The 26368-nt window shown below is 49.3% G+C and overlaps 9 protein-coding genes across 9 annotated transcripts; 2 read left to right on the forward strand and 7 right to left on the reverse strand.

The window, feature by feature from the left end:
• Nucleotides 1–238: 238 nt before the first annotated feature.
• Nucleotides 239–2712, reverse strand: VTN77DRAFT_5165 (uncharacterized protein; the record flags this gene model as incomplete). The annotated part of the gene is made up of 5 exons (XM_069421304.1): nucleotides 239–262; nucleotides 318–1365; nucleotides 1424–2157; nucleotides 2217–2328; nucleotides 2390–2712. The coding sequence occupies 5 exons, from the start codon at nucleotides 2710–2712 to the stop codon at nucleotides 239–241; spliced, it is 2241 nt and encodes a 746-aa protein (XP_069277159.1).
• A 3909-nt stretch (nucleotides 2713–6621) lies between these two features.
• On the reverse strand, nucleotides 6622–7539 carry VTN77DRAFT_5166 (uncharacterized protein; the record flags this gene model as incomplete). Its single annotated transcript, XM_069421305.1, has 3 exons — nucleotides 6622–6861; nucleotides 7005–7221; nucleotides 7316–7539. 3 exons carry the CDS (start codon nucleotides 7537–7539, stop codon nucleotides 6622–6624), a joined length of 681 nt encoding a protein of 226 aa, XP_069277160.1.
• Nucleotides 7540–9939: 2400 nt separating this feature from the next.
• On the forward strand, nucleotides 9940–11789 carry VTN77DRAFT_5167 (uncharacterized protein; the record flags this gene model as incomplete). The annotated part of the gene is made up of 2 exons (XM_069421306.1): nucleotides 9940–10211; nucleotides 10301–11789. 2 exons carry the CDS (start codon nucleotides 9940–9942, stop codon nucleotides 11787–11789), a joined length of 1761 nt encoding a protein of 586 aa, XP_069277161.1.
• A 753-nt stretch (nucleotides 11790–12542) lies between these two features.
• Nucleotides 12543–13573, reverse strand: VTN77DRAFT_5168 (uncharacterized protein; the record flags this gene model as incomplete). Its single annotated transcript, XM_069421307.1, has 3 exons — nucleotides 12543–12969; nucleotides 13022–13460; nucleotides 13528–13573. The coding sequence occupies 3 exons, from the start codon at nucleotides 13571–13573 to the stop codon at nucleotides 12543–12545; spliced, it is 912 nt and encodes a 303-aa protein (XP_069277162.1).
• Nucleotides 13574–14075: 502 nt separating this feature from the next.
• VTN77DRAFT_5169 (uncharacterized protein) lies at nucleotides 14076–15739 on the forward strand (the record flags this gene model as incomplete). The annotated part of the gene is made up of 4 exons (XM_069421308.1): nucleotides 14076–14349; nucleotides 14459–14727; nucleotides 14794–14915; nucleotides 15016–15739. 4 exons carry the CDS (start codon nucleotides 14076–14078, stop codon nucleotides 15737–15739), a joined length of 1389 nt encoding a protein of 462 aa, XP_069277163.1.
• Nucleotides 15740–16473: 734 nt separating this feature from the next.
• VTN77DRAFT_5170 (uncharacterized protein) lies at nucleotides 16474–17658 on the reverse strand (the record flags this gene model as incomplete). The annotated part of the gene is made up of 4 exons (XM_069421310.1): nucleotides 16474–16797; nucleotides 16870–17128; nucleotides 17254–17392; nucleotides 17496–17658. 4 exons carry the CDS (start codon nucleotides 17656–17658, stop codon nucleotides 16474–16476), a joined length of 885 nt encoding a protein of 294 aa, XP_069277164.1.
• Nucleotides 17659–18704: 1046 nt separating this feature from the next.
• VTN77DRAFT_5171 (uncharacterized protein) lies at nucleotides 18705–19574 on the reverse strand (the record flags this gene model as incomplete). Its single annotated transcript, XM_069421311.1, has 2 exons — nucleotides 18705–18926; nucleotides 19557–19574. 2 exons carry the CDS (start codon nucleotides 19572–19574, stop codon nucleotides 18705–18707), a joined length of 240 nt encoding a protein of 79 aa, XP_069277165.1.
• Nucleotides 19575–20526: 952 nt separating this feature from the next.
• On the reverse strand, nucleotides 20527–21735 carry VTN77DRAFT_5172 (uncharacterized protein; the record flags this gene model as incomplete). The annotated part of the gene is made up of 4 exons (XM_069421312.1): nucleotides 20527–20820; nucleotides 20871–21041; nucleotides 21090–21358; nucleotides 21423–21735. 4 exons carry the CDS (start codon nucleotides 21733–21735, stop codon nucleotides 20527–20529), a joined length of 1047 nt encoding a protein of 348 aa, XP_069277166.1.
• Nucleotides 21736–23291: 1556 nt separating this feature from the next.
• VTN77DRAFT_5173 (uncharacterized protein) lies at nucleotides 23292–25040 on the reverse strand (the record flags this gene model as incomplete). Its single annotated transcript, XM_069421313.1, has 3 exons — nucleotides 23292–24134; nucleotides 24197–24913; nucleotides 24981–25040. 3 exons carry the CDS (start codon nucleotides 25038–25040, stop codon nucleotides 23292–23294), a joined length of 1620 nt encoding a protein of 539 aa, XP_069277167.1.
• Nucleotides 25041–26368: the final 1328 nt, after the last annotated feature.

The raw sequence follows: 26368 nt of genomic DNA on the forward strand, positions 1-26368 counted from the left end.
GAAAAAGGTAAGGAGAAAAGGGCATGACGACCTCAACGGTCAGGTCCTGCATCCATCTCACTGTCGCTGTCGTGCATCTCTTCAGACTTGGCCGAAGAAGCCCACATGGTCTCACCCCGAGCAAGGACACTTCCATGAGGCTGGCCATATGTACCTGACGGCAAAAAGCGCAGTGATGGGCTCTCCAGGATAGAGACTGACATCCGGCTGGTCAATGATTGAGTTGGTCGAACCGTCCTTAAGGTCGACGTAAGAGTCCCCCCTGGACATGCAGGATTAGCGCGGACAGCGACATCAATCCGGCGATACTTGCGTACTTCAGACGTGTCGACGTCAACCTCGGATCCCAGCTTCGGACCGAGCCGTGAGAGGAGCTCGCCCCACATTGACCAAGCTCGCTGGGAAGCAAGACCCCGGGATGACATCTCGCGCAGCCAACGCGATGCCTTTCTCACTTTTTCGAGTGGTTCCTCCGGTTCCTGAAGTCTGAACTTTGCTCTGAAGGATAACTCTATCAGCAGTACGGTAGCCGACTGGAGGAGATAGTGCAAGACGCACCACCATGGAGAAACCCGGTGAAGCCAGATCACATCCGGCTCATCCGGGAACAAATCCAGCATCCTACAGGCTGCGTCAATGCAGAGCGCTGATATCCTATCACAGAACCTGTCAAGTGTTCCGCTGCCCGCCAACTGCCTGTCAGGATGGTGAAGAAAAACTTTGCACAGCAAGACTTTCATGCTGTAGAAATGCAATGCCAGATTTAGTCGCTGTCTCTCGAAGGCTTGAGATTTCTGTTCAGCGGTAAACTGAAACACACTTGGGAGCCTAGAGAGCCACATATCAGCCTTGCTATTGAGGTCGGTGATAGCGGCTTCAACTCCACGTGAGGACTTCCGAGCATCGCCTGGGGCATATAACGTTTCAATGACCTCTCGCATGATCAGGTCCAAGTCCACGAAGCAGAGAAAATACAGAGACACATTTGGATTGACTAGTTCCTTCCCACGGCGAACAGCTTTGGTATCAGTGGGTCCAGATATTGCTGGTTCACTTGGACGCCTCGAGGCAAATTGTCCAATTAAGGAACTCCGTACTTTGTTGTCCGCCAGGATCAGTGTGACCTTCCCATCCGCAAATTCTTCTTCTTCGAAAGGAACTGGCAGCGGCGTACTGCAAAATTCTTTTCGGGTGCTGAGGGGACGGCCAGTCATACTGCATAGGATCGTCTCGAGCGTGTGTAGCGACCACCAGACCCGGTATCGAGTCTCCTTAGACACATTTGTAACGTAGGTGCTTTCACTTCGCAAGTTTAGTCCCATTGCAATGGCTGAGCGAATAGACATACTACAGACTCTCCAGGATCTACAAGCAATGCAGTTAGACTCGCAGTAGCTAAAAAAAATGTGCGACAAGGGCATACCGATTAATATGTCCTATCGACAAGAGATAGAACGAGGATAACCCTTCCACTTGGACTTGTTGTAGATCAGGATGGCCCAGGATAGCACTTTCACCCATACCGAGTTTCCACGCACGGGAAAAGTATACCAGGTCATCATCACCAGTGACTGCCCGCTCTGTCTGAATTTGACGGAAATATCGCGCAGCAATAGCATATATCAGGTTCAATATTGCCAGCCATCTTCGTCCAGGTCGCACGAAAGGCGTCGAATAGAACGACTTGTACTGCCCCATAAACGTCTCTTTTCTTATAATAGGAAATGCGGGATGAACATTGTTGAAGTAGCCATTCATCAACTCATCAGCAACCGCTTGAGGAGGACGTCCTAAAGGATCAATGTCCTCGATGATCGGAATCTCCACATCATCAAGGAAGTAGCTTACGGACGCGATGGAGTGACGCTCTTGATCTTCCGGTGAAACTGCTGGGACGCTGCCAGGGCCAGAGAATTCATATTCAATTTCTCGCTTCAAACTGTAGATCCACGACATTTCAGAGTGCTTGCCCACAAATCCCACCGCCTTGGACCGCTCATTGCGGTTGAAGTCTTCTTCGGTGTAGTCAATCCCACCTAATAACCCAGTTAAGATCGTCGGAACCGGGTTCCCACCGAACGCAGCATCCGAAACACCCGACTTGGAAGACAGAGTAGGAAGCTCGTTAGTGGCTGATTTCTCACCCTCGATCCTGTACTACAGGAGCTACGTTAGGCTACTCCCTAAATCCTGAGTCGGTTGACAAGGAAACCTACTCTGGCCAAGGTGTCTTCGATCAGTTGCATGTCCTCGGGGTTCAGCCTGGGGAGCAGCGTGTTCAGAAGCAGCTCATAATCCTGGACCTGCCTTGTAAGGTCCCTTAGCTGCCTAACCGCTTTCCCCGTCAGCCAGACCGAATTCACCGGGAAGTGTCTGACAGTGTACATACTTAGCGGTTCTTTCCCTTTTCCGGTCGCCATACGTGCAGGTTATACCCAAATCCTGGCAACGCTTACATGTTGGACGGTCTCCGCTACATTTGGTCTTCTGTTCGCGGCAGGCCTCACAGGCATGGCCGACGCGTCGAGTCGAGCTGGGCTGGTCAGCAGTGATCGTAGCTCTGGGTATGGCAACCTTCGAGCTTGCAAATCGATCGTAAGATTTAGAGGCGGCATCAGAGCCCTGGCCGCCTGGATATTCAGAAAGATCGGACTCCTCAGGACCTGTGTAAAGATTAGATGGACGACGACGCGGACGTCGAGCATCATCCATTTCGCACAGGAAGATTAATCATCCGCGATATCTCTGTGGGCTCGCCAGCCGCTAAATTAACTGTCAGGCTGATCCTGCGCTGGGACCAGGCCTCTTTCCAACCCCTTTTCGGTAAAGGAAAAAAAAACCCCGGTGGGAGCGGTGCGAATCAGCGAGATCTCACACAAACGGCAAAACAGTCCCGAAGCGGTATTGGGAGCATGCATATGTCTGACTGTCTCGCTGCCACGTCGTGGTAGGCTGGAAAAGGGTACCGCAAGGCGTCGACTTTGCCACTCCCGAGCGGGTTGGCTGCCTTTCGGCAAGCTTAAAACAGTCGCGTGCGCTATCTCCATCGCGCTAGATTGCTTTCCGATCTTCAGTGCTGATCTCACAATCCACCATGGTAAAGTAATTGTTTTTTTTTTGGTCGCTCATCTGGCAGAGGAACAAAAAATTGAATTGACCAGCATGTGAGGATCAGGATCACAGTGTATTCCGGTATTTCCGAGGGAGACATTGAAACCGAGAATCAGGACGCAACAAATAAACACGGGCCAACTCAAGCACCGCCACCTCACCTTGACACGAGACCGGGCTGGAAGCAGGCTCTGGAGCTTCTGCTAGGTTGCATGCCAGCTTCCTGTGTCACGATCTTCCTGTGTGACCGTCAGGAGGGATATCGTGGATCACTCATTAGACACCATCACTCATATTTCTGTTCAGCTGACAAGTTGGGGGAAAATTGGTAAAGGCCGCTGACGACAGATCATAACCACCATAAACTTCCACAGCAGGTTGATGATCAGCCAACACATCTTCTTGGGCCGATGCCGCAGAAACCAGCAGTCGAGGTCGATCTTTTGTTGCCAGTCTTCTGCTGACATGAGGAAACCATCTATCGGATCTGCCTATCGAGAACATCTCAATACGCTGCCTGTTGAAAATTGTTGACGAAAGAGACGCGATCATCACTCAGGATTGCTTGACGTTCAGTACGACAACTTGCAGTCGGCGTTGTCCAGAGCTTCAGGCATTCAGCAGCTAGAATCGGTTTTCAGAATGTGCAGTGAAACCATCGTTGTCACCTAGGACGTTCGGAATTCTTATCTCATATCTGGATGACGTGAAACGGTGCTGTTTGTGGGCTACGTTTGCATTGGGATAGTTAAAAGCAAGCATCACTCAGTCCAATCTGTGCTGGACACTTCAACTCACAGGGGAGCAATTTGCTCAAATACAGAGCTACACTCCTTCCAGACACATCGACTAAGTTGTGGGTCACCATTAATCTGCAGGAACAAAGTGGACATTCATCAAGCATGACTATTGCCACTGCCAGCCCATGATTGTCGAAAATTTCCTTCATAAGGATTAACACGTGTGCCGAGTTGGAGGATCTGTCATCTGTGTGACGTTCAGAGAAAGCTTGTTGCTCGCAGGAAGCATCGGAGTCGTTAATAATCCCTCACGTGGTTACATGGCCAGGATAGAGACACGCTCAGCAAGCCACAGTCATTCAGAGATGGTACAGACCTGATCTCAAGACTGTCAGATACCACCGCCATCGTGGCATTTTCACCGGAATAACTGGGACAGCGAAACGCATTCATCTCGTTTATTGCCCGGTGTGAGCCACTATCAATCTTGCGAGGAAACCTCAACTGAAGGACTCAGGCTATTCGTGTGGTTCGTTCTAATTGCTGTTGATCAAAGGATCGATCGGCTGCTGGCGGGAACCACAAATTGATGGACGTCTTTCCACGTATATTTGAGGGTGATGTCATGAGAGGGGCCAAGGCAGTTGCTTCTCGTCGACATTCATGTCAGGAAAAATTGGCCACACACGCATTGTTCTCGACGAAGCTAGGTAGACGATCGAGTTCTTCAGTAAAGAGATGATGGCTGTCGAAGCGATCGGACACTCACCTGGTGCCCGGAAAAAACGCTCACCATCAATCACCTCTCGTTTGTTATTTGTGATAAGCGCACAGCATCCGAACTGAATTTTCCGGCTCTTTCGTGGCGACGAGCAACGATAGAGCGCCCTGCTGTATCGTAAGCAACGCGTTGAAGCAGGCCTGCCCTCGTCGTGCGATCGAGATTCTAGAAAACTATCCAGGACAGACCATGTCTCAGTGCCTCGTGGAGGGTTTGAAATTGAGGCAGCGAAGCACAGCAGTCTGATGGAGTTGCTCCGTACAGTGAATGCCGGCCTTTGCAGTGTGGGCGGGAACGGAGACCCCAGGGAGGAAACGCGTAACGGACTTCCGCTTCGGCAGGCACCATTGAATTAAGACTATTCGCTTCTCGACTGATCCTGCCTTGTTGATCGACAACCGCTGGAAATTTCCTACCTGGGTTCCTCCTACCTTCCTACCTTCCTACCGACGTAGGGAGGCCCCTGTCAGTGCAGGCACCCCTCTCCTAATGAGGAGAAACACATTGCTCCGATCAAAGAATGATCCTTCCACCCTCCTCTTGCCCTGATAGAGCGAGTTGACTTACCTCCCTACCTAAACCTATCAGGTACTAGGTAGTCGGGACTCCCGTCAGGTCGTTTGCACCAGGTCAGTTGCCTTCCTTTGCACGATCTGCTTGACATGCAGCTCTCTCGTGTCTTCTATCAGATACTCGATACCTCCACATCATCCATCCTCACGCTCCCCATTCATCCCTTCAGAACACTTCAACCCGACAAATCCCAGCAGCCGCAGTCGAACCAATTGTCGAGAGCTCTGGTTTCCACATTTGGACCAGCTTTTAACCGGTGAACAGTCTCATGGCAAACGAATTCATCTGTCGCTGCACCATGCATAGAGGATCATGGCATTTTCAGGGTGATCTGCATGTCTGCCCGAAAGCTAAAATGCCGCTGATGGGTGCTAGCAAGTTGAGACCGGGATTATAACGTTCACAACAACGTATCATGGATTGCTAGCAAGAAATCATCACTCTCGGTAATTTCCCACGTCGAACGTTTGGGGGACGAGGTCATTGATCGCCATATCCTGCGTTCTTGCGACAACCCCAATAGCAGCTGGAATGTATTTTGCCTGTCCTGGGATCAGATTGCGAAATTATGACTAAAATTGCGGTTCTATAAAGTACTGCGTCAGGAGTGGGGCACATTTGTTGTGGAGCATGATCATGGAGCATCATGCTGTGTAGAGCCAGTGCTTGGCTCGTCACTCAGGCGTGGTTGGCAACATCAAGAGTGGAAAAGGATTGATCTGCCGATTGAGGGAAGAAGACTAATCTTCAGCACGAGCTACATATTCCACTGGAGCTTCCTTGCGAGGTCTCTCTTGTCCGTTCCATGGAAACTCGTCGGAAAAATGCAATTCACGGCTAGAATCCAGGTTTCCAGGCCGTGACTGACTCGAAAAATATTTTTTAAACCAGATCCATGATGGACTATGAAAAAAGGCGCGTCTAACGTGAAAAAACAAGACAACCATACGGCCTCTTCCCCGGAGAATGGACATAGACAGACCGCAACTGTTCTTACGATTGAAACTTGCTGGAAATCGTCCCAGATTCCAGCGATATGCCTGACAACTTTGCAGGAGGACTTTCACCATCAATCCCTTTGTGCTTACCTAGGTCGAATTCTCCGTTGAACGCGGTTTTTGGAAGCTGTACATTCCCAAGGTCAGGACTGGCAGAGGTTGTACTCAGGCAGTTCTCGTGAGGAATACGGTCACGTAGCCACCGGCCAGCAACTTCGTTGGCTCGTATCTCTCTACGTGCCAAACATATAGCCGTCCCATGATCATTTAATTCTACGTCAGGGCTAATAAACAGATCGAAAAAACTATGGTATCTAGCAGTCATCTTCCACAATTTGATCCTGCGTGGGAGGACCGTCTGCAATCGAATGACAAGTCTGAGATGATGAACGAGGTCCCTGCACATATTTCCAATCCATCACTTGGTCAGCTTGGTAATCTCCGAGTTCTCAATGATCGGTTTCGTGTATCCCTTGGTTGCGACTGTCACAAATGCCTTGGCAAGGTCCGTCACCATGACTGCCGGCAAGAGAGCTCCCGCGATGGAATAGACGCCCTTGTAAGTGGGCGGGAAGACTGCGGCGGGTCGTAAACAATACACTTCGAAGTTGTCGGGACTGGATTTGGCAATATCAAACAGTCCTTTTTCAGCAACACCCTGGAAGTTGATATTAGTTTAGCCGTAGGCTAATAATTGGAACGCCTATCGTACATGACAGCAAAGAAGAGAAAAGGCAAGAAAGAATTGATATACTAAAACCAATTAAAGACAATGATAACGGAGGAAAGCTTTCTACGCACCTTTATCCTCCTCGTATCAGGCACGATCAACAGCGTCTTGTTCGGATCCTCCGTTGCTCCCCACCCACTGCAATATACGAACCGAAACTTCTGGCCCGCCTCCAGGGAGGGCGTGACATGCTGGAGGAAGGCCTGTGCACCAGCGTGCGTATACTCGATGCCAACCCGTTTGGCAGTCTCAAGATCGGGGAACTGCGTCACCCTGCCTCCAATCGCCCTGGATCGTGAACCGAGATCAGTGCACGATGAACGCTGACATGTATACCAACAAATAAATATACAACCATTACTACTGGCTCCACTCAACTCACCATATACAGGCCCCTGCACCTTTGAGACGCTCCAACAGATCGGACGGATACTGGCTAAAATCCTCGTGGATGATCTCCGTCACTTTTGTACTGTTTTTGACAGTTGCATTGTCCAGGGACCGCCTGGTGAGGACGATGACGGAAGAAATGTCGGGTGATGCAACGCATGCCGCAACGATGTGGCTGCCAATGAAGCCAGTGGCACCGGTGACAATGACCTTCATTAGGAGATATTGATGGTAAGTATCTCCCGATCAGGTAAGTAATATATATAATAATGCTACTTCAGGCACATGGGAATTATTCGAACTTTGATATGTGTTCAAATTGACTTTCACCAGTCTATCACGTGATTCATGCTGTAGTTCCTATTTGACAACTCTCCCCTCACTTGGTACTACTTAATCCTCTCTGACATCTGCAGTGAGTAATACAAAGTTGTATTACTGACCTACAAGTCGTGCTAGCAACACACATACACCGACAGACAGCTAGCCTTGGTCTTCTAACACCTCGTAGACGAGGGCATAATCTGTTGCCTTGGTGGCTTTACTCCAGCCGCATACAAGCAACAGGCTCAAAGCAGATCGATCGGCAGATCCTAATGGCCGACAGTAATGAAGGTGAGGTCGACAGTAAGCTTATATGCTGGTTGGCTGATGCCACATCTTCCATCATTCGTATCGCAAACTAGGTACCAAGCAGTCAGTCTGCGGCTGCTGGCATGAGTCCAAACGCAACTTCAGACGCAAGGGACTCATATGAAGAATCCCAAGCTTGACTCCTTACATCAACGGAGCAGATCACGCTAAGCAACGATTCTCAGAATTGGATCGCATTGTCTTTTCTGCTTGTATCGGTCTCCTGTTTGCTCTATATGCAGATGCTCGCCTGCTTCTGGTTAGAATCCTAGTCATCGCACATGCAATAAATGGACGGACTACGGAGCACGGGCCATGGCATCGACGACCCCTTGCGAAAATCCCTCCCAGGGCCAGATCCTGGACGAGCTCTGCTTTGAGCTTTACGATCGAAAAGGTTCAGACTGGACTGACATGGAGAAACGGAGCCTCTCAAAAGAACTCCGCGCCGTCGCCTCGTCATGTCTGTTGCCTGTTCCGGACTAGAACTGCCTCGCGGGGGACTATTCAACAGCCTTTGACGACAAGCTACTGGTCATTGTCCGCTCGACCACCACCGGGCTTTACGTCGGCCGTCTTCCTGACCGGTTTCCAAGACGACCAGAATATCCTCTTCGTCCTGCACACCGGCCTGACCTGTGTCGCAGCGTCGCACCGCCAGAAGAACCTGACTATCTTCCTCTTCTAACACGTTTTTGTGCACATGGTGGCCGAGTACCCGCAGGGCTTCTGGCTGAGCAATTTGACCTGCGTGCTAAGCAGTCTACTGAGTAGACAGTAGTGCTGGATACGCGATGGACGTCTATCCGCTGTCTTCAGTGTCCGTGCCGTCCACGACCCAACGCCCACGTCGCGGAGATCAGCACGCATCATCGCGGGGCGACGCAGATCAGTCCCCGCGCGGTGTTCGACTGCAACCGATTCGTCTTTCACGGCAGCAATGAGGATGGGAGGTGCTTCTGCAAGGACATCAATGACGCATACCGGCAAGATGCCATCAATCAGGATTACCGCCAGCTGTTGCGGAAGGGCTCCGGCGACGAGGAGTTGCAGGTTGGCTTAATCGACCAGTGCAGCATCCTCGAGAGCAAAAGTGAGGGCAGATTTGAGCGGTTGAATGGTCGTTCCAGTAAGCTATGAGTGACAGGTGGCCAATTCCATCGATTTGACAGAACCCACACCAAGAGAGATAAGAGAGATGGGGGCAGAGGGGCAGTTCCGAGGTAGTTCCAAGGTTCGGCTTGTTTGGTTGTTTGGTTCCAAAAAGGGGCAAGGGGCGTGTCACGGGGAATCTGGTCCGGTTATCACGGGATTCCGGCGGATTCACCTTCGTTTGCACGGAACGGACGATAAAAAAGGTGGTTTCATCATCATCATCCACCTTGCGTCCCCTGACTCGAGACCATCCTGCAGAAAGCATAGTCGGGATTCAAGCTTTCTGAGTAGTGGATAAGGATCATCTTCTGCAGGTCCACTTTAGTGTCGACGTGACAAAAGGTTCATCCGACCGCCACTAGCATCCGCACTAATGCCTGCTAGGGTGGATTGTCCGCGTTCAGTTCCCAACTCGTCCCTAAAGGAATGATGGTCGATCGACTGATCATTACTATTATTGCCGTTTGCTTGTTCCTTCAGAATGGCTGACACCTGACCCACTGTGGAATGGAGACATGTCCAATGAACGCTGATATATTAATACATGACATTGCTAAGCTTTAGCGACATTTCTCCCTTAACAGAATGGGGATGGCCATCCGAAGATCCCGGGTGCTGCAATGCTCCTGGGTAATATTTTCGGCACAAAATATTTTTCTTGACAGAAATTACGACGTCATGAGTGACATAACTCCCGGGACTCGCTGCTCTTTCGGTTCCTGTCTTGATGCAAGGGAAGGCATCTGGGGATGAGAAGGTGAATTGTCACCCTGTCTGACTCGATTCGATCCGATTCAACCTGCCATCAACGGAGAAACTTCTCAAAAGATGGCAGCATACGAAATGGAGTTGAGAGAGGAGCTGACGGCGGGCATGGAGATGATAGACTTGACTGAGAGGCCGACAACGCCAAATGTTCAGCAGAGAAACCAAAACCGTCGCAGTGTTCGATTTTGGTGCATTATCGTCGCTCTCTGCATCACCAGCCTCTTGACGGCGCTGGAGAGCACGGTTCTCATCACGTCGCTGCCTACCATCATCCAGGATCTGAAGATCAACAACGGCTACGTCTGGGTGAACAATCTCTTTGCGTTGTCGAGGTAGGTTGCTTTTCTCGTGGTCGTAAAATTGGAGTGGAAGACAGTCCAGCTTAATCTCTATTTCCCTCTCACTGATGATATCTTTCCAGTGCAGTGGTCACCCCTCTTTGCGGCCAAATCGCGGACCTCTTTGGACGGCGATGGCTCATGATCGCAATTGTCGCCATTTACATCGTGGGCAGTGCCATTTGCGGCTCGGCACGAAACGGAGCCATGCTGATAGTCGGCCGCGTCATCCAGGGCATGGGCAGTGGTGGCGTGGAAATGATGGTGGAGGTGATCATCTCAGACCTGGTGCCGTTGCGAGAGCGAGGCAATTTCATGGCCATTATCCTCGCTATTTTCGCCCTCGGAACCTCGTTGGGCCCCTTTCTCGGCGGCGTCATCATCGAGAGGACCACTTGGCGATGGATCTTCTATCTGAACCTTCCCATCGGAGGCACCGCCATGATTCTCTTATTCTTGTTCCTTCATGTCAGGCACAACCACGAGATGACCTTGAGGCAACGCCTTAAGAGGATTGATGTTTTCGGCGGCGTCATCCTCGTGATGGCCAGCGTTTCTGTCCTGTTTGCGCTCACTTACGGTGGGTCCAAGTACGCTTGGGAATCAGGGCATATCCTGGCTCCCTTGCTGTTGGGACTGAGCGGTTTTGCGCTTTATTTGTTGTATGAAGGTTCCGATTTGTGCGTTCAGCCGATGACTCCGGTGAGGCTGTTCCAAAGCAGGACATCCGTGGTTGTGTTCGTCAATACCTTCATCAATTCGTCCCTGCTCTTCTGGGTCATCTTCTTTCTTCCACTCTACTTCCAGGCCATTCTCGGGTCCAGTCCGTCCCGGTCGGGCGTCCAGTTGCTGCCCAGTGTTCTCATGGCCATTCCGGGGGCTGCCATCGCGGCCCTGCTGCTCTCGCATTTTGGAAAATACAAGATCCTCCATCTCGTCGGATTTGCCCTGGCCACACTGGGACTCGGACTGTTCAGCTTGCTGGGCCCGGGATCGTCCACGGCTGAATGGGTCATCTTCCAGATCATCGCCGCTGCCGGGTCCGGCATGGTGTTCGACACGCTCCTCCCAGCCTTTCAGGCTGGTCTTGCCGAAAGTGATCAGGCAGCCGCCACCGCCAGCATGGCCTTTATCCGCTGCTTTGGCAACGTCTGGGGGTTTGCTATCCCTGCAGCCATCTTCAACACGCAAATCGAGCGGCGCTTGCATCAGATCCAGGATGAGTCAGTGCGCGCGAGTCTGTCCCACGGGCAAGCGTACCAGCATGCCACGCGGGACTTTGTGAACTCCCTAGCCCCTGGCACCCAACAAGAGGTGCGCACGCTCTTTACTGACGCTCTGAGACTGGTCTGGCAGATTGGTATTGTCTTCGCGGGAGTTGCCTTTCTGCTGGTCTTTTTCGAGAAAGAGATTCCCCTCCGGACGGAGCTGGAGACCGAATATGGTCTGGAGGATAAAAATAAATGGGGCGAAGAAAGACTAAAGACGCCGAAGAGCGAAAGGCTAAGCACGCCGAAGAGTGACATGAACGCTGAAGATGATAGGTCGGTAATTTCGATCCGCGAAATGTGATGGAAACGTGTCATGAGAAACGATATGTCGGTCGCATTTACCATACTGGGTAGAAGGAAAGGGCAGGACTCTACTTCTATCTACAGTATGGTTATACTCCTTTCCCAGCCTGTCTTCTATAGTATGTACATACATATATCTAGAATCATAAAGGCGTTGATAGAGAGAATGATAGCATCCAAATGATTGACACGGCTCGGTATATCGCAAATATTTGGCACTGTTTTGGTAGTGCAGACTTTTTGTTTTCTTTTTTCTTTTTTCTTTTTCTTTTTCATTTTCGTTTTCTTTCTCTCTTCTCTCTAAAACTGGCATTGTGATCAGCTAGTACTTGTTGAGGGAAGTCACCTGCTCTCCTAAGTTCTGTCAGGATACGTGCCAGTCACGTTCCAGCTAGACAAACAGCGATCCATCTTCCACCTTCCTCGCCCGCTCACTTAAGCTTTCTAATCCCCTGTTTACTCCAAAAACCAGTGATTCAAAGGATTCATCAGAGCAAGGACATCAAATAAACAAGGCTTCTCAAGTTTGCTATTCTCGAGTCAAAAAAGTAATCCCTCGATCCGCAAGTGGAACAATATTCTACTTTTGTCGCCATTGACTAATCTCATTGACTGCTACAGATGGCACTGGCTCAACCATTACCCGAAGAAGATGGATGCACCTGGCGAGTACATACTATCTTAATGACTCTAGAATCTAATATAGGCATTAAGATACATCTTATTGTCTCCCAAGCTAAACAATGATCAACTAATGAGCGAGATTTCCCAGCTGTGAAGCACCCCGTGAGCATCGCATAGTCTCCTCCTTCCAGGTCTCCATCTCGTTCAGCGTCTTCTCGATGTCCGCTTTCGTGAGCGGGATCGTTTCTCCACCCATCAGTAATCGCGTGGGCAAGGGCCGCTCGTGCTGACCAACCACGGTGTCAAAAAGCAATTTGGCGCAAACATCTGGATCGCACCAGCTGGCCTCAGATGCAGGATTGCTGATGTATTGTAGCAGCTGATTCAGAGGACCGTTGGTCGTGTCATATGCTGGATGCCGAGGAGCAAGCTTCAGGCTAGGGCCGGCGAAATTCGTGCGCACACCTCCAGGAGCGACGATCAAAAAGTTGATATTCCAGTCTGGATGCATCTCCTTGGCGACGGCCTCGGTGAATCCTTCGAGGGCAAATTTACTGCCGACGGTGTTAGCTTATTGCTTCTATCTTGGAAATGCATGAAACTGACCTGGCGTGGTAGAAAGCGTTCCCTGGGAAAGTCACCCATCCGCCCACCGTGCTGATCTGGACGATGGTGCCACCCTGCCCACGAGGATTGACCTCTCGGAAGATGCGAAGCACCTCTTGTGTGATCCGCACAGGGCCCCAGAAATTGGTTTCGAGTTGCTGTCGAGCATCTGCCTCGGGAATCGCCTCAGTATCGCCCACGAGGCCGTACCCGGCGTTGTTGATAACAACATCAATCCGGCCGAACTTTTCCACAGCAGCGGCGATGGACGTGGTGATGGCCTCTTTGGAGGTGACATCGAGTCTCAGCTTGAGCACGTTCGGTCCATCCGGAAGGTAAGAAAGCGAGTCGACATTGCGAGCAGTGGCTACGACGCGGTGGCCAGCATCGTGGATAGTTTTCGCAAAGGACCGGCCAAGACCGGAGGAGCAACCGGTGACTGATCCTGATTAGCTTGGTCTGGAGATATAAAACGTAAAGAAGGTAATTGACCTGGTGTCACATACCAAACCAGACAGCGCTCGAATCAAGTTTCTTTGACTCAGTCGACATCTTCGCCAGAGACAATTGTTTCTGAAAGTTACAGACAGCAAAAGAGCAAGAATAATATGCAGGATTATCGGCGCCGTGAAATGATATCCATGTCGAAAGAACCAGTTCGACTGATCCAGTCTTTATATTTATAATAGCAGGTGGAGTCGCCTCTTTGTTGCCTTCGCATCTTTTCGTCCGAAAATCTCAGGAAACCATTCCTGTGCTGGATATTGCACATTTCTGACACTTCATACGGTTTGTTTCGTGAAGATGCTCTTCGGTGCTGATTTAATGCAGCTCGATGGTGTCTGACAGGCAGACTAAACCAGATCGGGAATTTGCACTACGGAGTGAACTTTGGATCCGGCTCGGAGTTAACGCATTAGTCCGACTGGATGATTACCTACATGTATGTACGTGAGTATGTATATGAGAGAGACATCATGACGAGATTTATGGATTCATTTCTTTCCTCTTTTCGCATCTGCACTAAATTGACCTCCCCCCCTCTCTCTCAGCCATGGATGACAAGATCAACGACACCTCTTTTGTCGTGATCACCGGCCATCCCCAGCGGGGTAAGAGTGAACGGATCAGCCGGGTACGCTCACATATCACGAAACAGTATCACAGGCAGAAACATCGACGGCGAAAGCAGGCCGAGGCTGACGAAGCTAATCTCGCCATGATGCCCATTAATCAGATGTCGAGTGGCATGTTACGGGAGATCGGCTTCGCGCTGGATCCTTCTCGGCTGTTTTTGTCCGAGGCGGTCTTCTGGAGGATGCAGAGCTGTGAGTGAGGTGTAATTCTCGCACTCATCTCTTCGATTCCTGCTTTCATTGAACGTGCCGTCGCACCGGAAATATACAGTTTTATGAACGTGACTACTGACCCTGTCAGTCGTCTACCAATACCTGCAATCCAGTCGCGAAGCTCACCCATTCTTTCGCACTGTCATTCCTGCCTCGATCAGCCATGTGCCCCTGATAAGCGCCAAGATCCTCAATGCGTCCGCCTGGGACGACCTCAATGGCGCAGGAGGGATCAGCGATGTCACCCTCCACCAACGCAGTATCGCCCTGAGTCTGTTGAACGATGCGCTGGCCAATCTGGATGAAGCGTGTAGTGATGTGAATATCGCAGCCATGATGTCTTTTCTGACGTTTGATGTACGCATGTCTTCCTGAGTGTTCTGGCACCTCACCTCGCTATCGATACTAATGCAGCCATGTCAGTTTGTTAATGAGAATAGAGAGGCCTTTAACCAGCAAAAACGGGGCATCCAACGCATTATTCGATTGCGCGGTGGAGTGGAGAAGTTAGGATTCGAAGGGCATTTGAAGAACAGCATTCTAATGTATGATCAAGTGCGGACGTCTCTCTCTCTCTCTCTTTCTCTCTCTCCTTTTTTTTTTCTTGCCTTTCTTTCAATGGAACCCTGTAACTAACTTGACTAGTATGGAAGAATTGCAAAGAGTTGTCAAAAACTTCGCAGATTCAGACGCATCATCTCGAGCGGCAGATCGGAGTCCATCTCCGTCCCACCCTCCCGACTTCAACGTCTTCACTTTTCGACGGGGGCAGGATGCTTTCCGGGAGTCGAAGATCAGCCCATCTATCATCCACCTTCTGAGTGATCTCTACCGCCTGGTGATGCTGTCCAGAGAGTGTTGCCACTCAGCCAGTTTGGTCGTCCGCCAGCGAATCTTCGCGGAGTGGACGCTCATCCACGACCGGCTCCTCACCACGTTGAAGGCGTTCTCCTCGTCGTCTTACAAACACAACAATTCTGCCGACGACTATAATAAAGCTGCGGTCTTGCTTCACGCAGCCCTCCTCTTCAGCTCCTACTCTGGATTCGCATCGTATGATGCCGACTACGGCCGGATCATCACTACCGAGTTCTTCCAGACCCTCCTCCGACAGACCGATATCGACACCTACTGGGGTCCTCTCCCCGGAGCACTCATCTGGTGTCTGGTCATCGGGGCCCGGCTGTCTCGGCCTGAATCGCCGATGCGCAAGTGGTTCCTGATGCAGGTCACGCGGATCACGTTCCCGTTGGCGCTGGACGAGTGTGATGAGGTGCTGGGGAGTCTGCGGATGATCCTGGGCGGGATGGAGGCGGTAGAATCACAGAAAGATGAAAATGGAATTTCATGGCTGAAGAGGATGACATGACCACTCTTGACTTGGCCTATACACTCGACCACATGAAAGATTTTATCATCATGTTAAGATTTCACGACAATATGGGGTACAGTTCAATTATTACGCTTCAATGACAAAGGTCAGAGCGGAACGCTAGAAGAATGTCTATATATATATATATCATGAGAGAAGCAGAATAGAACCAATCCACACTCAGCAGTAACTTACTAAATTCGGTTGGGCTCTACCTAGAGAGAAGCAGCGAGTGCTAATATCACCCATATATGCATGCACGCACATTAAAAAAAACTGTCCTCGCTGCTAATGTTGCTTGTAGCCCGAGACAAACTTCCTTCCTGGTCGACAAACAATCAGAATGAACTCTCAAACTGTTATAAACTTCAGGGGTAAGGCTCGAATCGTGTCTGAATAGCTGAATCAATGATTGTCAATGTGTTGATTGACGAGATGCAGCTGACGACGGATGAGGACGATCTGCTTGCCTGCCTATCTGTCTATTTGTCTCTCAGTCTCTCAAATATGATGTGTGGGGCCTTTTTTTATTTTTATTTTTAGATCACTGATCTACATAACAAGCATCGTCCGGGAAGACAAAAACCACCCGCACTATATATGTCTCTAGCACAAACAGAAAACCATTTTTGCAGTTACATTTCTGCCGTACTGCACGATTGATTGCAACCTACGTATTTAATTTAACCTACTTCAGTGAGATCGATCACACCAGATCAGACAAAATCTGATCAAACAGTCTCAGTCACCTCCTTCGACGAGAGCGCATGACCAGCCGTCATCATCCGTCTTGACGTCCCATCATCGTCGACTCCGTCATTCCCACACTCGACACTCTGCCGCTGCTCATTCGCAGAAGCAGGCGGAATACTGAACCCCACGAGAAGATAGATGCACACAACAATGTACTCCATGAGAAGGGCCATGACGACCAACGGCGCGACGGAGCCGTCAAGGGCGCTCCAGGTTAGGTCCAACGGTCGAAAGATGGAGAGAAAAGCGTAGGTGAGGCGTACGACGAAGAAGGGCATTGCGGAGGAGGCGCCTTTGAGGATCTTGATATACATACGTCAGTATATATTCATTCCTTTTTCTCTTTTTTTTTTGTTATAATAGAGGTGACTTACGGTCAAACTGCTCAACGACAATCTACCCACATTCCACCAGAAAACCACCTGAAAAGCCAGCAAACAGCCGACAAACACGGCGATGATGATATACCCGGCTCGGATGAGCTTCAGCCCCGTCGTCACATCGGTTGGATTTTTGTAGTTCCCTTCCAGCGAGCCGCCAGCGATGAGCAGCGCGAGGCCAACGAGGAACAAAATCCGCGACAGAATCAGGCCGTAGCGAAGGGAGGAGTCGTGTTGGAAGTCGGTGGCTATTCTAGATAAGTATTCAGCAAAGGAGTTGAATTTTATATATATGCGTTGTAGATATGTGCCAGCAGGGAGTTGGGACTTGGGACCTGGGACATAGACAGAGATACGTATGTACTGTACTGTACGTACATTATCCAAATCAACCCAATTGTCGCCGCAATACAAGGGAACACGCCCGCATTCAGGAGCACGATCGCCGCGACGGTCAGGCTGATGTTCTCTGGCTGATTCTCGTAGAGGATGACGATGATGCCGCCGACGACGCGGACTGCACAAATATTGTAGAATGTCAGCATAGCCAAATCTCAATATTGAAAAGTACAAAACGCGCATGTTATAATGTTATAGGGATGGACTATTCAGGTACTAACCGAGTGAAAATACCATCAGGACAAACCACGCCAGACGAGGGCGCCCTTGCCCCTGTCCATGTCGATGTGCATGTCGGTGGAAGAGCAGCCATGCCGCTAGCAGGACGGCAGGCACGTAGAAGATGATTTGGGCGATGCTGACTTTGGAGTGGTCGGTTAACATTGTGAGAAGATAGATAAATAGATCAATAAGTAGAAAAAAATAAAAATAGAAATAAAAAAATAAAAACAAAGAGAGAGAGAGACAGAGAGAGGAACGGCGTTAAATAAAGAGGAAGTGTTCGTCCACTGATCAATCTATAGAAGTTGGACAGAACCTCATACTCGAGCCTCGACTGAGCTGGTGTCTGTGTGTCTGTCTGTCTGTCTCCTCTTATATACCACAGCTTGGTCAAGACAGAGGCAACCCTTAAGTAGCCGTCTTGAGGCTATGTTCCAGCTAGCCTATGATGACTTTATTCAACAAATACTATCTACATATCTGCCTCCTCCATATCCATCCGCAAGTTGATTCCCCAAAAGGGCACGGCCAGTCGCATGTTGCGGCCCAAAGAGGGTTAGCGAGGGGAACTGCAACAGCCTCAGCCAATCATATTTAATATGTCGTCCAGTTTAGTCGAACCTTATTTAACCTTGGCGCCACGCTATTATTGGTGCTAATTTAATGTTGTGGGGCTGTGGCTAGGCAACGTTGTTTTCTTCTTCAGCTAATCCTGTTTTGGACTCAAGATGCGAGTCACGTGGTGATGTGCAGGCAGATTTCGGTGCGTGAGATGGTGTGTATTATTTACTACTAATACTCTGTATGTGTATATACATATAGACATCCGAATCTCTACTTCGCATCACCTAGATTTTGCTTCTTGTCAATGGAAGTTAAAGTGTCAGAATCAGCCCTATGATTAATTACAGATATACCTCCGTACAGTACTAACGCAAAAAAACCCGCCACCACCAAATTTTCGGTGATAAAATTATCGACTTCTATATTTTGACTCTTAATAACTCAACAACAGCACCTAGTCATTATATAAAAAATAACATAATAAATAATAAATGGTTATTATTTAATAAAATTAAAAAATAAAAATAATTAGTCGAGTATACAATCATCCGGTTAGCGGGGCGCGGGAAACGGCCGCCATTGAACCGTCCGTCTGCCGTCCCTCACCGCCTGCCCCGGAGGGTGATTTTGTTACCCGATCTGGCTTAGAGAGTGCCTTCGTAACCCGTTACGGGGATAGCGCCGGTTCTGGCCGCTTTTGCCCGCTCCCTGCCGAGCCCTCCCATGTATATAAACCCCAGGTGCGTCCCTCGACGAGCAACACCCTCCATCTTCTCTTCTTCCCACTCTCTTCCAGCCTGATGGTCGATGCCGTGTGGTCCGGCGACTCCGCTGAACCGGTAAGGTGCCAAGTGTCTCCCCTGCAGCTACGGAGTCGCCGATAGTTAGCTGAATCGCTTCCCCACGCTGGCGAATTCCTGGTGGATCGTTGGACGCCTGAGTCCATTTTCCAGACCACTTTCCCCTGCGTTTTGCAGATTAAAATTCGGTCAGTTCACTAGTCATTCTCCTGTCATGGGAACCGTGACCGTCTTTCCCATGAACGGTCGAACCGGATTGATCGCATGAACCATTGTCCATTTCATATGAATGCGCTTTTCTCGTCACTCTATGATGCCTTCGCTCCTCATTTCCCGTCCTCCCGCATATCCTCAGACCCTCAGGCTTTTCCATGAAGCTGGCTGCGTCAGGGGACCGGCCAGGTCTGATGGCACCGAGACGGCACCGAGGCTCCACAATCGGCACTCGCTCGGTTCGGAGTTGCGGTTCTGATCCTCTGATCTTGTGAAATCACTGACACAGCCTCGCGGCGTTTCAAAGGGGCTTCCAACTCGAATATGCAGTTGATGTGACAGCCAATCGCGAACATGCCGCAGTCATTTCTGCTTCAGTCCTCCGACCAATACGTTCCCGCTCGACGTTACCATGATCCTTAGAATCAGACGGCTCCACTTTCTTTGATAATCCCAAAATCCTTGCTCTGTCATTGATTATACCTGTGTCGAAGTCTTCATTGGATCCGGTTTGCCAGGTTTTAGTGCTTGGAGAGTAACCTGTATTTTTGCGATCTGCTCCTATGGCCGGGGATCCGTTGTGCACGCTTGGGAAAGCCCATCATCTTTTCTCTATCACGGTGGACACGTCAGCGGGACCGGAAATTGGGCGGCTACCGTGGGACAAGTTCAGCATGACTCCTATCTTGTATGTAAGATCGAAGAAGATGACTTGATTATCTGCAGGCCAACAGTGCTCGGATTTAGTCTGAGTGAAAAGCTTTGGGGTATTCCACCACTTCACTAATATAGGCTTCCGGTTTCTCAGTAGAAGTACTTGTATCTTGATCACATGTATCTAATGAAGTCTGAACTTCTCGACTGTGGTTACAAACCGGGGTCAACAAGGGTCTCTAGTATGAGAAAAAGGGCTCTAGAACACACCGAAAATAGAGTCACTAATTAATGAAAATACCATAGAAGTATTAGCAGCTAAATTCCCAGTCATAATCAAGTTAGATCTATATGCCTCAGATATTTAATTAAAGATGGCCTCTTCATTTTAATAGAACCCTGTTGTCCACCACTGGTTTATAAGATTAGATCTATTACAATCTCATGGGAAATACCAGATCGGAATTTAGCGCTGTATATTTTAATGTCAGAGTATTATCTCCCTGCATTATTAGCTCCAATGCATGTACTCCTTCGGGCGTTCTGCCCTGGCACCATCGTTCCAATGTGAAAAATAGTCTCAGCTTCACATCCCGGGACGTGAATGATTGATTTTTCATTCCATTCGCGTCCCTATCAGTCCAGATAGATAGATTGAGAAATGGAGAAACGAATCAGAATCATAAATTGATCATAATAATGTACAAGCATGTCTATCTATTGAGAATCATAATGAAGCGGGTATGAGACTGGTAAAATTACATATGGGGCGAATTAAAAAGGTCGCCATGCGGGTGGACTAAAAAGCAAAGAGCAGCTTCCGGATATTGCTGCTGCCATCCCTGGCAAGACATCGCAGGTTGTCCCGCTCCTCAAGAACTTCGTCAATAAACTCTCCCATCCCCGAGGCATGTAAAACCTTCGCAAGAGCTGCATGAGTTTGCAGCAGGACACTGCTTGGAAGTGGGGTGTTTGTATGTGCTTGGAATGTGACGAATCGCTCATTATTGGCATTCGGCTGAGGTAAGAAGGCGTCCAGAACGTTTGGGTATCCGTCACCAAAAGCAAGAACTTTGTACCGGTCGTCCTGACCCTGTCACAATTAATATGCATACTGCTAGATTTAAGAAGGACAGACGGTACCAATAACGTCTCGTCAGTTGGGTCGAATGCAAGAGAAAAGCTGCCGAACGCTTTATGGGCATCAGACCACAATGTCATCAGATTTGTTGGGTCGTTGATCTGAGAAGGACGAAGGTTGACAAAGGGAAAGAGTTTCGTTAAGGTTGCCCATATCTGGCTGACTCTGTGATCCTGGACCTTGTAAGTAATTGATAGGAAGGAATAGAAGCTTTGACAAACATCTTTACTGTTTTCCCACTGCCCAATTGAAAATGGGAGGACGTGGGCGAGTTCTGTGTTACATTTTACCCCCTGCTCTTTTTTGGCTGATACGTCGATGAGTCCGGTCGCAATACAGCGGAAATTATCACGCTTAAGACAGAGCTTCTTCAAAGCTCCTTGTGGATACCTGCTGGGAGACTGATCCATGATTGCTGCAATTTCCTCCAGAGTTTCCTCGTTGTCTGGGAGGGGCGAAGGCGTGATTGGGGTGGCGGATCTGGCTTTCACTGTATATGGACGCAGAAATTAGAATTGAGATAGAATTCTAAAAGTAAAGAACATGGAACTCACTGGGATAGAGAATGCAGGTCAGAAGATGGTTAGACAGGCTGTAGAGAACCTGGTCAACATTGGTAGAGATGTTGGCGATGAATTGGATAAGGACCTGACGTCCTGTTGCTGGGAGAAACTCCAGGAAACTTGACAGGACCTTTTGAGTTGCATCATCTTTTTCTTGGGGGCAATAATCATTGAGCTTATTTTCAGCAATGCGTTGATCATTCAGGGTGGGTACACTGCTGAGATCACTTTGGGTACTAAAAAAGCTCGCAACCATGGACTGTGGGGGATCCTCCTCCCAGTCCTCCTGGGGCTGAGATGCCATATTGTGAGAGCCGGGGGGGGAAGAAGAGCTGAATAAGAGTGTAGTCAACGAGATTGACTGACGAAGAACGAGCGATGAAGGTAAACGTAAAGCCAACAAGCGCCGATGGGTTACATGTAAGAAGATGCGGAGGAGGGAAAATAAAGAGGAAACATGGAGATCCTACATAAATCCGGAGGAGTGGGTCTCGCTTAGCCAAGAAAGGATTAGTATTGGCCCATCAGCCGTCATCCGGACGGCAGAGGTATCCAGGTACGTAGTACCTACATAGGTAGCTACCCCACTTCGATCTTATCGCATGACAGCTTTACAATCAACTCCGCCAGCTGCCTTGCCTAGAATTGGATTCCTTCTCAGCCTCTGGACCTACAATATCTAGGTCGGTTTCAGACCACATTCATAAATTGCCTTGATTAAGAACCCAGTGTTGATCCCACACTAGGAGTCAGACAGTCTCCAGGTCTCAGTTTCCAGAATATTTCAGAGGCGGGCTGTCGAGATTGAGCGGACCTGAGTATAGTCACGTGACTCCACTCGTATATCGTAGCAGTTTGTTAGAACGGCTCCCTAACTTAGTGGGGATTAGTAAGGCGCACCTATCTGTTCCCCTGAGGGCCACGGCTCCAGAGAATGAACATTCCCTTCTCTTACAGTTCCCGAGATCATAATTGGTTAGCTTACGTCTCCAATTCCCCAATCTGGCCGACCGGTGGTCGTTCATTGTTATGGCGGCACTCGATCTTCGAGGTGGTGATTTGGATGTACACCAAAAAAAGAGAATCAACCAGGACTAACCACGGAGGGACAGGCACCAGGGGAAGCGATGCGGTCGCGTCGCTGCAAGTCCGGGTGCGTGGAGGCATCGTGGTGAGGCCGTGGTGAGAAGGTGTGGTTAGGTAGACGCTGAAAACAGCGTCGACGGTAGCTCCTTCCGGCCGTCAGCTAACCGTCTCATCGTTAAAAGGGAGATAATAATTGTGACGGCGCGGCTCAGAAGTCTGGTCAGGTGACTCTTGATCACGTGATAGTTCCGAATTAGGAAAGGGCCGGGTCGCTCTCGCTTCGATATATCACATCCCTCGCCCACAGTCCTGATTTCAATTTCCTTCCTCAGCTTCGAATTCTTGTAAAATAGGCTACCAAATATGAATTTATTTCGTTTTCGACTGAGCCGTCACAATAATAATGGTTGAGGAATTGTGCTTTATAAAGTAGAGTAAATCCCTAAAAATATACATATTTTTGGGTTTTCACGTATAAATTTGGGAAGTTTTTTAATATGCCTTAACTTCTTTATAAGATTTCTCCATAACAAAGCAAAACCATAAAAAATTTTATATATATAAAGTTTTTTACTTAGTGATTATTTATAACTTTTTAATAAAAGAAAATCATAGGGGTATCATATAAATTTGTTGAGAAGTATGAGATAAAAATTGCGGGAAAATGGCTTGGTGGCGGGGTTTTTTGCGGAGATACCGTACCAGCTATGTACAACATACAATTCCACTTCATCCAGCTAAATTAAAATTATGTACTGACTAATCTTTCGTGCGTCAACCTGCAGACTTCGCTGACTTCTCGTGGTAGTATTTCAAGATCCGCACCCCCTTGTTCTGAATCTTCTCCAGCGTCGCCTTCATCCACGCCGTCTCCCGCGCACAACCCGGGTTGTGCCTGACCGTCTCGAACACCATGTTCAGCGGCGCGCTGACGGCGAACACGCCTGCAATCATCATTGGGCTCTTCAGGCAGTATTCTACCGATTGGCAGACGTTGCATGCCGGGGTCATGAAGTCGATTCGATGGCCGAGAGGGGGGAGTTTGCTGGGATTGAACCGCAGTGACCCAGAAGGTGTCAGGATGAGATTCCGGCAGCGGCAGAATGTGTCGTCGCGACAATTCGGGTAGTGGGGACAGTAAGCATCGACGGGGTCCATTTCGATGGTTGCGATAAACTGGTAGAGACTGCAGAGTCCCGACCAGAGCATGACCGTGATGGCCCAGTACATCATCAGGGTGCCTGCCATCTTCAGGTCTGAGAACTGGAATGCCACCGGAAACACTTTGCCGTGCTTCGGGTCATCAGCTGGATTGTCTTCTTCCGAGAGCACCGACCAGTACAGTGGGCCGGACGTTTCCTCCTTGAGGTCTTCGTAGATGCCCTGCAGGGCAGCATCTAACTGCCAGCATTGGCGCACAATATCGAGAGCTGAGTCGAGCAGCTGTTTCGAGCGGAGATTCTTAAATCCATCACTCTGTTTGATGATACCCGGCGCCACAGCAAGGCAGTCGACGAGTCGGTCCAGCAGCCGTTTGGGAGTGTCCTTCCATGGCCCCTGCATCCAGGGAGGATCCGACAAGAAGGTTGGGTGATGCGCTTCCAGGCTAAAGAGTATCTAAGAACTGTTAACCTAGATTACTTCCTAATGGTTCAAATAGCGAATCAAACGGGTCATACCCCCTGAGTCCGAAGCCCGACAAAGAGCTCATGCGCGATGCCAGAAGTATGGGCATCCACCCCCCGTAATTGAACCAGTCTCAAAAAGCCCTTGCAATGGATGGCATACGCATGCCAGGCCTCTGCCGGACATTCCATGATCTCATACATGCTCAACGCCAAGCAAGCAGCTAGAACTTCGTCATCGTACATCAGCTTAGGATTCCAGAGGGCTTTCTGCAGCTCCCTCAGTCCTCGTGTGTAGAGCTTCAGACTTTCGCGAACCAGCACCGGATCGCCGTATATGCGGCCCAGCGCCGCGGCAGATATCGCCATGCTCGATGTCTCCAACGCCTTCGTCCGCATTAGAAAGTCTGGAAGCAACATGAGCCAATGCCTGGCGTTCGGCCCAAGCTGCTCCCCTGAGATGCAAGAAGCGACGAAAGCATTGAGTAGGTGTTGACGATAGGTAGCATTGGAGAGGATCTCAGCAGATATTCCAGGTGCTGCATATCTGGTCAAAGCTCCATGGGAACTGTCGCGTTTCACTCCAGCTGTAGCAGTACTCTCCCGATTAGTAGATGCAGTCTTCTTGATCTCATCAAAAGAACTCTTCATGACCGTCTTTTTGTCTTTGGCCGTCGGTTGAACGGGGACGAATATCCGCTCCCGTTCATAGCCGAGGCACACTCGATTAGACTTGACACATTGCAAGCATTGAGGTCGTTGGAGGCCGCACTGTCAAGATTAACTAACTGTATAAGTGGGTCGATTATTTGGAAGAGGAGAATGGGTGATTACGCACGGCTATCTTCCGCTGTCTGCAGGTCTTGCATCCTTTGGATTTGCCCGCCACGCCGACCATCTCATGGGATCAACCTTGTCGGAGAGCGAATTTGCTAGCCACCGCCTGGTGTTGTACAAACTCTTGTCACCTGAATGAAATTCATGACAGAAGGTAGTGAGCAAGGCGGACAGCCTTCTACAAACGAATCCGAGCTTTCCCCATCGGCCAATCACGTCACGCCTCTCGATGTTATACTAGTCACTTAGTCAGCATAACCTGCTTGTAGTTAGAACCCAATTAGTTGGAGTTACAAATCATGTGTTGCATCAATCCATCCTGTTGAGGCTGCCCAGGCTGTGGCTTCTCGTCTGGCATGAATCTACTCCGGAGTAGATAGGCGGTTGAGATCAGCCCATTTATATCGCCCCTTTTCTTCGCGGACAGGGCAGGAGAAATCTTTGCGACATATCCCACCTCGATTATTTGAGGATCCACCAATTAGAAGCGATGTAGCTTTTGAATCAATACTTTTTATTTTTTATTTTATTACGGCATATGGTTTACCTGCCATTAATGTCCTATATGCGTCAAGTGCTTTGGAATCGCTGTCAGATCTGGCCTATTTCCTTATCAAAGCAATTCTCACGTGAGATTTCGCTCTTACATTCTGTTTTTCCCCCCTCCTCTTTCCCTTCTCTCTCCACGATCAAGAAATTGCAACTAATGGGCTCGAATATTATGCATAGCTACTAAGGCCTTGAAAAAGGAAAGAAAGACAGAAAGAAAACAAAGAAAGGCAAGAAAGGAATCAGAGAAAACTATCACTGCGGATACCAAGTCTACTAGGACTGAAATCACGAGTAGCCTTCTCTGCATCCCTCCCTGCAGAACTTGAAAGTTGCGACTCTCGACCCCTGATCAACTTACAAGAACCACTCATCCATAGAACCCAATTAAAAAGAACACACTTCCTTCCCTATTCAACAGCTTCCTTTCCTTTCCTTTCCTGGCCTACCTAGCCTGCAAACCTACCTCGGAGCTATCCGAAGAAAAAAAAAGGGAATGAATGCGCCCCCATCGGACCCAGCCGATATATCATGCACGGGAGTACTCCGTATGCAGTGACGGACACTACGCCGTTTTCCATCTAGTGTCGTAATACTCCGTATCTATCAGGGATCGATTTCGATTCATTCGGGACAGATTTACTTAAATCGGATATGATCCCTAGATAGAAAAGCCTCTAAGAGGGTTTCAATCGGCACTCTTCTTCATCGATTTAAACTCATCAGTACATGCGGAAAATACATGACTAGTCTTCTCATGTTCTTATTCATCTCCTTACTCAGCGATGAGGTGCGTCGAAATACATACTCCGTGTACTTGACGCACCTCACCTGGGGGGG

The sequence above is a fragment of the Rasamsonia byssochlamydoides genome (assembly GCF_041956645.1).
Source record: "Rasamsonia byssochlamydoides strain NRRL 3658 unplaced genomic scaffold VTN77scaffold_37, whole genome shotgun sequence".
Taxonomy (NCBI): domain Eukaryota; kingdom Fungi; phylum Ascomycota; class Eurotiomycetes; order Eurotiales; family Trichocomaceae; genus Rasamsonia; species Rasamsonia byssochlamydoides.